We start from the raw sequence: 10,868 nt of genomic DNA on the forward strand, positions 1-10,868 counted from the left end.
CTGGGGTTAAATGACTTGCCCAGGGTCATACAGCTAGTAGTACATGTTAAATATCTGAGATCAGATTTGAACTGAAGTCCTTGCTTTATTCACTGAGCCATCTAGCTGTCCTTGAAGACATCTTTCAAGCCCTTTAGGAAGACCTGGGTTTATTGATCCCTACTTTAACATCATCTTGTTCTGTAGCCACAAATTCTTAACCTTAGTTTGCCCATTAGTAATACTTTGATCTCAAGAGATTTAGATTTTACATTTCTAAGAATCTATGATTCTATAAGGAAGACAGGAGCAGGAGCATTTTTGTGTGTGTCTAAATACCCACTCACTGAAAATAGAGCTGTAAGGAGGAAATCAGGAAGACTCATCTTTGAGTTTAAATCCAACCTCAGATACTAATTGTATAGTTTCCTCTTCTGTAAAATATGCTGGAGAAGGAAATAGCAAACCATGCTAGTGTCTTTGCCAAGAAAATGCTAAATGGGGTAATGAAGAGTCAGATGTGACTGAAGCAACTGAATAACATATACATATATGTGTTTGTGTATGTATATACTCCACTCCATATACTGATCGTACCACATCCCAATCATCCTGCTAGTAAGCCATTTAGCTACTATAGCAGCTTTGTCCAAACCCACTTGTCTACTCCAACATGTCACCTTGACAACTAAACATCATTCTACCATGCTGCTGCAAGCATATTTTCTCTCCTACTTCTACCTCATGCTCTAGGAACAAAACCATTCTCCCAAATAACATTACTATTGCTTCTTAAGCCACTCTATGGCTCTATTAGCCATCCCTGGGATTTCTTGCATCAAAATCCTAGCCATCCCTCTCTTATATTTTTGTCTGCTGTTAAAATATAAGCTCCTTCAGGGCTGGGTCTTTCTTTTGTATTTGTAACCCAAAGTTTAGGTTGTTAACCAGAGCTTAAGTACATAGTAAGTCCTTAAGAAATTCTTTGTCCTTCAGTCATTCATTTTCTTCTATAAAATGGCAATAATAATGCAATATTATGTACCTCACTAAGTTGTTTGCCATTCAAATAAAATCATGTATGTAATATACTTTATAATCTGAACCCAATATTTAAACATCTGTTGTACAATCAGGAGAGAGATGGTGATGTTTTTATTTGGTAAACATCTCATAGATGCCATTTGTACAAAAGATAATAACAAAGAATACTTCTCTCTAGCATATTAGTTCTTTCTACTTGCACACTATATTTAATATTGGATGAGTTCTTTAAGATAAAGATTGTCAAGTTTTGACTTTGTAGCCCAACTACTTTAGCATAATGCCATGCACACAGCAGGCACCCAGTCAATATTTGTTGAATTTAAATCTCCACTATTCCATGTGAAGTAAATAATTCTCAAGCTCTTTTAGCTGAGAGCCCATTCTAGGCAGCAATCTAAACATGATTAATTTCAACAAAACATTCAAAACTTGGAGACAAAAATAAATATTTATGAAATTTCATGACTTTAATCAGCAAATAAATTGAAATCAGAAAAGACAATATTGAAGTGTGTTTCTAAACAGTAACTTTATGGAGAAAATTAGATATAGCAAATAAGCCATGATTTTAAAATTCAAATATAACAATTTGGTGTTCTTTATTCAATTTGCATTTCCAGAGGTTTTATGGAGAAGAAAATCTGCCAAGGAAAAGGATGTTTTCTGTGGGATTGTGACGGATTAAAAATATGAATGGATGGTTAGCAGTAAACTCTTCTTCGGGACTCAACATGGCAAATGTTGCAATGCCTGCAGTGGCAGCTGCTGCCTCAGTGCCCTCTTCATTCACTTCCAAAAAAGCCTTATGGACAACCTTGGAGATAAAAATATCTTTGTTTCCTGACATTCCAGACAGATCAGCCTTACCACTGGTAAAGAGACTGCACAGACCCATTCGTGCTAAATCTGAGTGAAGGTTATAGGCATTTTCCATCTTGAATTTGGGAAGACGTACATGAACATCAATGATCCCCATATTTTTAGAATGTGTCCACTCTTTCAAATTTTCCATACTCAACTGATTTTCAATCTGAAATTAGAAATATGGAGAGAAGATAGAATTCTAATAGCTGCATTGAATTAACTGCTAAGATAGGTGAACTGACAAAATTAATACAATTATTATTATTTATATGAATGATCAGATCAAAGAAGTTGCCTTATTCTTTTCCTTCCAATCCTACCACAAAACTGACTGCTTTGTAAGAACTGTGTTCTAATCTAATAGATTGGCTGGTGATGACAGAACACAGGAGAATTTCCGTTACTAACTAACTAACTGAGAAGAACTCGGGCATATGATCTATATACTCAACAAATACTGAGGTCTTACTATGTTCAAATTGCTGTACTTGGATTATAAAACTTATGTTCATAGAGTCACAGTTTTCAAGATAAAAGACACCTTACAGATCATCTTGTACAAAATCTCATTTTAAACATAAAAGAAATGGCTGATATCTTGAATATATAAACTGCCTGCCCAGGAAGAAAATATACCACTTAAAAGTAGCAGCCACTTTTTGATTTTCTGGATTTTTCTCTATATCCCTATTGTTGAGCACAGTCCCTGGCAAAAAGAAAATGCTGAATAAATGATTGTTGACTGACTGATTGTTCAAGGATACATAAAAGCAAGGAGCAAAGCTGAGTGAACCTAAATTCTGTAATGATAATACTATTAGTCATTCTTCTATACCAGGCCACATGTCTATCTGTAGAGGAATAAACTTAAAGGCATACAAGAATCTTCTGCTTACCACTGAGTTCAAACCTATGGCTTGTAAATTAAAAAATATCATGTGATGACTTGAATTTTGCCCAAGAAAAAAAATAAGCATTATCTTCCCAATGGAAGCATCACTATACTTTGAAACATTTTCTCTCTTTTTCCCCCTGTTTATATGGCCATATCTATTTTTCTATATGAAAGTCTAATAACAAAAATTTCTAAGTCAATAAATTGAACTGAGCAAATCTGTTTTAAGTCCTTTCTAAAACCATAAAATTTAAATGTGTCAATTAAAAAGTAAACCTGTAAGCACCTTTAGATTACTGAGTATACTTCCTATAGGACAAGCACCTAGGTAACTCTGACAGCAATTTCAAAAGAGTTATGAGTAAGGATAAGTATGTTCATAGGGCAACTAATTTGCAAGGTAGATAAATCTTGAAATCAGAAATTTTTATCTTCCTGAGTTCAAATCCAGTCTTAGATGGGTGACTTTGGACAAGTCATTTATTTAATCTGGTTTGCCTTTGTTCTTCATCTTTAAAATGTGCTGAGGAAGAAAATGGTAAATCATTCCAGGATATTTGCCAAGAAAACTCCAAATGGGGTCATAAAGAATTAGATACAACTGAAAAAAAATCACTCAACAACAACAAAAAAAAACATGTTTGTAGAGTCTACCTGATTTCAGTTATGATATGAAATCTGTTTTGTGCCCCACAATCTGAAGTCTAATGTTATGTGAAAAATCTGTGTATCCAAAAAATGACTATAATGTATCCAAATTGCCTAAAGTACCTGTTTCAGGCCAGTAGAATCATCCTCGATATCATCTGGCAGCAGAATGACCATGCTCAGCTCTTTTCCCTTGTAAGGAAGTTCTAATACTCGACATTTGATAGCCTCAATGTAACCATAGGGTAGCTTCTTTTTCTGATACATCATTTTCACTGATTTTTTTTCTCTCTGAACATTGAGAAATATACAAAAGAAGAAAACTCAATATCATATGAAGAATTTTGTTGTTTTTTTAAAGCGCACACACATACTGTCCTTTGTAATAAGACTCATTTTTTTCAATCTCTCCTCACCTTGTTTAATCTAAATGGTTCATCAGTAGTAAGTGCTTTATCAAATTCTTCCTCCCATTTTCCTTTGAAATATATAGCATTCACCAGCACAAGTTTAGTCAGGCTATCTACTGTACCTGAAGCCAACAACTCTGGAATTTTACCTGAAAAGTGAGTGAGATGATTTATTAATTCTTTTTTAAAACACCAAATTTAAGTTAATCAAAATTGTAATATAACTGAATTGAGCAATACTTGATGAGAATCAATCCCGAACATGCATGTAGGAGACTACATTAGGAAAGCCATGTCTAGAATACTTACACACTAAATGAAACAATAAACTATTCAGCCAGGCATGATACATAAACTACAAAGAAAGGAAGCAAAATGCAATATAAATCCACAGCCAACAGTTTAAGATAATCAAGACCAACTGGCTCTCGATATTTATTATTCATCAACAATGGACTTGACATTATAGGTGGCAATATTCACTTTAAAAATTCTACCAAGGAATGATTTTATCTAAGTCACTAATCACTTCTTCAAATATACAAAACAGAATACTGAGAATCTAAAAGAATTTTTACCTCACCTCCAAAAGGCAAAAAAAAAAAAATGTCCTATACAAATAAATCTATGGTCAGAGAGTAGTGGTAATTCTAATGAATTTTTATGCTATAATTTAGGCATTTATTCTCATGGTAAAATCTGGGTATTCATACAGATATTGCATTTCTTTCTGGAATCTGGATTCTATTGAGTATACTAGGAAAGCAATATTACAAATCAGTGTAGAATCTACTTAGACCCAAGAAGACCCATAATATTCATATTGATGAGTTACAAAAAATGTTAACAAATATTTTGAAATCAATTAAATCATACTATCTAGAATGTTCAAAAATTTTGATTTATATACATCAATCTCTAAAAAGCTCAGCTATTGAGAAAGAAAATATTCACTAAATCTCATCAAATGAGATAAATAAAAAGAGAATCTGATTAAATTTATTACCTTTCATTGTTTTGTTTTGTTTTCCTGAGGCTGGAGTTAAGTGACTTGCCCAGGGTCACACAGCAGGGAAGTATTAAGTGTCTGAGACCAGATTTGAACTCAGGTCCTCCTGAATTCAAGGCTGGTGCTCTATCCACTGCGCCACCTAGCTGCCCCTATTATCTTTCATTGTTGACCCTAACATTTACTTTATAGGATTTTACCATCACAGAATTAGAGCTCAAAGGGACCTCACAGGATATTGGATCCTACTCCCTTATTTTACAAATTTAAAATTAGGTTTAGAAAGTTAATTGATTTCAATACAAATAGATTTTGTTCAAGTTTCTACTTTAAGGTATTCTTACCTTCTGTTTGCTCTTTGACCCATTGGTTAATCTCCTTCCTTGCATCTTCTGAAGCATGCTGAAAATCAACAGTGGCCAACTCAGCACCATACGATTTTTGGGTAGAATTCAAGAATTCCTACAAAAGAGAAGGATTAAATACAGGAGTTAAAAGTTATAAAAAAAAGTCATCCAGAGCAAAAAGAAATGACAGAGAACTCTATTATCACAAGTCAATAATATTCTAACAGAGGTAATTCTTGTGCTTATCTCTTAGGCTACATACAATTTATCAAAAACTACAGGAATTCTTTTTAAAGGATATATCATTATCAATTTTTGTGAGGATAAATTCTCTGAATAGATTGCCACCAGGTAGGGCAACATAGAAGTAAAAAAACATAATCAAAATTCATTAGAATAGGTCCAGCACCTTATTCTAATTCTTTCATTAATTGTTAGCCAATCAGAATTAATTGCTACCCTCAGGAACATCCCTCTTCCAAGAGCAGATAATCCATGAGTTTATGAGAATCTAATATTTGAGAGCACTATTGATGTCTTTTATTAATAACATGCTAGCATTATTAATAAAATTATTAAATTACCCAGTAATTATGTCTGAAACTTGCTAAATGTCACACACATACACATACACACTCCCTTGTATCATCAATATCCCTAAACACAATGCATTTGAAATAAACCTTTCTTGGCTGGATGATACAACTTAACTATTGAGTTATAGAATCATTTCAACTTTGTAATGGAAGTTTTCTTTTCATATACTCCCCCCACCAAATTTACTTACTGAAAGGAAATTGTATGATTTCTCTCCAAATAATCGGTTAGCAAGTTTTAGGATGTAAGAAGTTCCACGTTTGTTAATACTACTGTTTAAAGTCTGAAATCGTGAATGAACTTGATCCACTTCATTAAAATGAAAGACCTGAATTGTTTAGGGGGAAAAAAGCATTTTTAAGAAATTTCTTTTTATGAATAAGAAGATATTCCAACTTAACTTACTCTATTTTTGTCATTGATAATTTCTGAAATTCCATTTCATGCACTTTTACTGGAAATCATGCTTAAAGATATGAAAAATTATAGTGAAAAATTACATTGATAAGAGAGATGAATAATTTTTAACACAAGAGAATATTTTTCCAAATAATTGCACATTCAAAAATAGGTACAGAATATTTCATATTCTTTCTCCTTGCCTTTTTTTTTTTTTTTTTGCAGGATGACATAAATACATGAATATAATTCTTTATTGCTTGTATGCCAAGAATTTTTAGTCCCCCACACATGTAGTTAAGCATCAGACTTTAATTATCACTCCACATATTATCTATATGGGTAGATAGATACATATATAGATACAATATAGTACACAATTATTTTTACTTAAAAATTATGCAGTTTGTCAGGATTAATACATGTCCTGTATATAGACACAATGATACTATTTCTTCCTTTTATTACTCTGATATTATCAGTAACTTTTAAATCATAATATATCAATATATTCAAATAGTACTCTAAGGCTTAACATCTGCATAGTGGCTATTCCTATCAAAAGTAGTTAAATGGTTTTATGAGGACTGGGATGATTCACTAGTTATAAAATACAATTAAACCTAATTATAAAGCAGTACAAAGTTCATGTTATTCATAGGGAGGTGGACGTAGGTATAATGAATGATTCAGTTAATTTTTTTTTTTTTTTTTTTTTTATTAAGGGCAAGGAAAAAGTAAAACTCAAACCTCAGACCAGACATCCCCTAAGTGTAATAACGTATGGTTGGAGACACACACACACAGAAACAGTGTATATGATTCTACGGGTATGTGTGTGATTCCACTGGTACTGCGAACTCCTAGAATGGAAATTTCCCAAATTTCTACATATCAGAAAGGTAATCCTTTAAATTAGAATCTTAGAAAGTTGCCCAAGATGATAAGATTTAGTGACTTTCCCAACTACACAGCCAGTATAACTGAAGCAGAGCTTGAATTCCAGTCTTCTTGACCTTATAGACAGCCCTTTTCTCACCTATATCAAACTCTCACCTTTAAAATATAAGGTAATATAATCTTACAAAAATAATTTAACTAAAGCTATTTATAACATTTAAGTAGAAAATTAATTGTTTTTTAAATTATCAACTAGAGTAAGGGCTGGATGGCTTTGAATAAGTAAAATCTTTGCTTCATAAACTTTTATTTGGGCTAATTATAAGAACACAGACAAACAGTAATCAGATCATTAATGGTTCTCTTCCCAGGAAACTAATTGTTTCACCTCTTTTTTTTCCTATTTAAATAATCTATATTCATTAAATGTTATAATGATGATATTATTTAATTTGAACATATAATTAAATTTAATTTTAAATTAAATAAAGTTTAAATTTAATTATTTAATTAACATAAATACTTTTCATATTAATAGGAAAGAATTTTTCCTGACCTTTGACACCTCTGCTGCAGTTTCACCTCTGGCTCCCAAAAGTATCATAGCCAGAGCTGTTGAGATACTAATTGGAGAGCAGATGATGTTTTCTGTTGGATGAACTTCATTCAATGTCTTATACAGCTCAAGAGCAAAACGGGAATTCGCTGCACTCAGTTGTTCCATGATTTAAGACTACAACAACAACAACCAAAAAAACATTCAGTGATATGTCTGAGGGTCATACCAACCAACCTTGTTAGCATTTTTCCTAATCCTCAGGCCCTTCTAACTGGACTATAGAATCCTAGAATTACAGAAGTAGGGAGAGAGAGAACGAAATACTGTTTAGGCTTTTCTACCTTTTTCCTAATTTATAAAATGTGCTTTCTTGGAGGAAAGCTGGGAAGACTAATCCAAGTTTATGGTCAGTAATAATAACACAATGTCTGGCTCTACTTTTCTAAAGATGTGACAATATCTTTTCTCCAGGTGGATTGGATGTGAATAGAGAGATAAATCTGTAGTATCTTTACCATAAATTCTGTCAATGAAATATCACATTTACTGTAATTATCCATATAAGAGTCATGCCTCTTATGAGACTGCAAGATCCAGGTGGTTAAAGGGTATACTTTGCCTTTTCAATTAAATAAGCATTTACAAAGCACTTACAATGTATAGAACACCATCCTAGGTGCTGCATATACATAGGGATATAGAAAAGACAGGCCTGTAATTTCACTAGTAGGAGAAACTCCCTGGTGAAATTGTCTCTACTAAAACAAATAAATTTTCTCTATAAATTAGTGTTAAAGAGTTACTTAAAGCCTAGGGAAAGTTAGTAGTAGTATTATTAATATAAAATTTTTAGTGCTATATTTAGCTGTTATTTAAGATTTGCAAAGCAATTTACAGATATTATCTCGTTTGATCCTGGGAGGTAGGTGCTGAGATTATCCCCTTTTTTGCAGAAGAGGAAAGTGAAGCAAATAGAGATTAAGTGACTTGTCCACCGTCACAGAGTTAATTTCTGAGGACTCATTGAACCCTGTGATAAGTCAGTATCTGTCACAGGCAAAACAAAATCAAGATATCAACAAATTTGGAACTCTTCACATGATGCTCTTCTTACATAGCAGTCGTTCTGCAAATCTTTCTTAAATTGAGTTGGTATTCCTTACGCTCAGCATTAATTTCTTTTTTAAAAATGTACTTTTATCAGTTAACAAAAATCTATCGTTTCTTCTCCTTTACCCAACTGAAAATCCCTTGTCACAAATATGCAAAATTCCCACAGTGGCTAAGCCTTACCCTCACCCTTCAAAATGTATCTGATTAATTTCTCTGCACTAACATTTGGGAGGAATGCATTTTAGGGTTTTATAGAATTTTCCCTAACTTTGCCGGAAAAAAACCGAAAATGTGGATTTGAAAACCGGGAAGAACCGAGCCCTATAGATCCCGGGTAAACCTGCAAAGTAAATAATGAGGGAGGGGAGAAATGAAAGAATAGTCCCAACAAAGTTTGAGGTCCCTGGGCAATTCCAGGGAAATCCCAGGTCAATCCACCTCACTCCTCCCAGATACAGCCGCGGATCCCAGACCTAGAGATTAAAACCCTCCGGTCTATAACTTCATTTTCGCCTCTGAGAAAACAGCACTTTTCTCCTTCTTTGCCTTTCTCTCTCAGTCAGGAGAGAGAACCCTTAGAGATTTAGATGCGTTTTTAGGTTCTTAAATTTCACTTCCTGCTTTCGAATCTCAGGGAACCACCCCTAGTCTAGTTTAACAGATGCAAGAGCAGTACGGATCGCTTTAGCTGGGGGCCTAAGGTAGGAGGGATCACGGTTCCGCCCAAAAGATCCTGTGATTGGGTGGTGGAGCAAGGGGGAGGGGGAGGGGGAACTGCAAGCTGTCTGCTTTTTCTTTCCTGTCCAATTGCTCTCTCTATTCTTGCAATGAGCTTGAATGTGTGTGGATACGCATTCGAAACTGTGGGAGCGGATCCTGAACTGGACAGTTCTCCGGGAAACTCTGGAGGCCTTCCTGAATTTAGTGGTCTTCTCTCCTTTGCACCTGCCAAGTAAAGTCCGATGTCCGGCTAGGAAGAAGTCTAAAAGCTCCCGCAGTGAGGAGGGATCCTGGACAAAGGCTAAACTGCAGATTTTTGGAAACACACACACACACACACACACACGCACACACACTCCCCTTTTTTCTATTGATGTAGCCATCAAAGTGGTGCTCTTACCGGGTCACGGTCTGGGTAGAAGAAAGTGGATAAGACAGTCACCCTTCCTACAAGGAGATCGGGAGATAGCTTCTGAGACTGTCAGCCCAGGGGCTGTGCCTTCTATAGTCTGGAAGGCCACTAGAAGGGGTGGGTCCAGAGATGCTTTCGCCTGGGGTGGGGAAGGAGGAGGGAGGAAGAGCGGAAATCACCCGGGGTGGAGAAATCGGGTGTGTTCGTTTTCCCCGAAGCAGGTAGGACAAAAGTCTTTGGGTTATTAATGGGTTTACCTTTTGTCCTTTTCCCCTCTCTTCCACACCATTTTTACTTTCCTATAACCAACAGTTTATAAATCACCTAGGTCAATCAAGAAATTATACCACTAGTTAATTAACAAATTAAATTAATGAATTAATAAATATTTGTAAATATATTGTTGTTGAAGAGACTATAAACAGCATATCAATATTCAATTAGCATCTGCAATTGAAATAGATTTATTATTTTATGTTGAGCTTTCTTTTGGAGAGACATCAATCCAGATTAGGACTTGTTTTGCTGCAGAGTCATGGATTGCTCATCTATTTGTTAAGACTGTACATTTCCCAGTGTAGCCATCCCCACCCCAATAGCAGAATCACTTCTGGGCTAAGAGACTTCTTTTTGGACAGAAAGTTTGATTAGTTCATTGTAGGAATTCTCTCAAACAGTACAGACCTACACTTCCTCTACAACATGGTTTTAGAAAATTGTCTGTGTCTTTTCACCCAGGGTCACACGGCTAATGTGAATATAAGTAGTGGGTATTATTCTTCCTGATCATCATGACTGTCTCTTCACGAAGAATCTTTTAAACTAATTAAACTATCAAAACTATAGCTACCAGACTAATAGGATGGCATAATGGAAGGAACACTGAATATGGGATCAGAGGATCTGGGATTTAATTATTTATCTTTTCTTACTGTGTGACCATGGATAAAATAATTCTCTTCTAGGATT

General features: G+C 34.5%; 1 protein-coding gene across 1 annotated transcript; it reads right to left on the reverse strand.

The window, feature by feature from the left end:
• Window positions 1-1,472: 1,472 nt before the first annotated feature.
• On the reverse strand, window positions 1,473-10,041 carry LOC141549444 (leukocyte elastase inhibitor-like). Its single transcript, XM_074278982.1, has 7 exons — window positions 9,888-10,041; window positions 7,652-7,828; window positions 5,987-6,124; window positions 5,197-5,314; window positions 3,850-3,992; window positions 3,557-3,724; window positions 1,473-2,056 (listed from the first exon to the last, which is right to left on the reverse strand). The coding sequence occupies exons 2-7, from the start codon at window positions 7,817-7,819 to the stop codon at window positions 1,652-1,654; spliced, it is 1,140 nt and encodes a 379-aa protein (XP_074135083.1). The 5' UTR covers window positions 7,820-7,828; window positions 9,888-10,041; the 3' UTR covers window positions 1,473-1,651.
• Between the last annotated feature and the right edge of the window lie 827 nt (window positions 10,042-10,868).

The sequence above is a fragment of the Sminthopsis crassicaudata genome, chromosome 1, assembly GCF_048593235.1.
Source record: "Sminthopsis crassicaudata isolate SCR6 chromosome 1, ASM4859323v1, whole genome shotgun sequence".
NCBI lineage: Eukaryota > Metazoa > Chordata > Mammalia > Dasyuromorphia > Dasyuridae > Sminthopsis > Sminthopsis crassicaudata.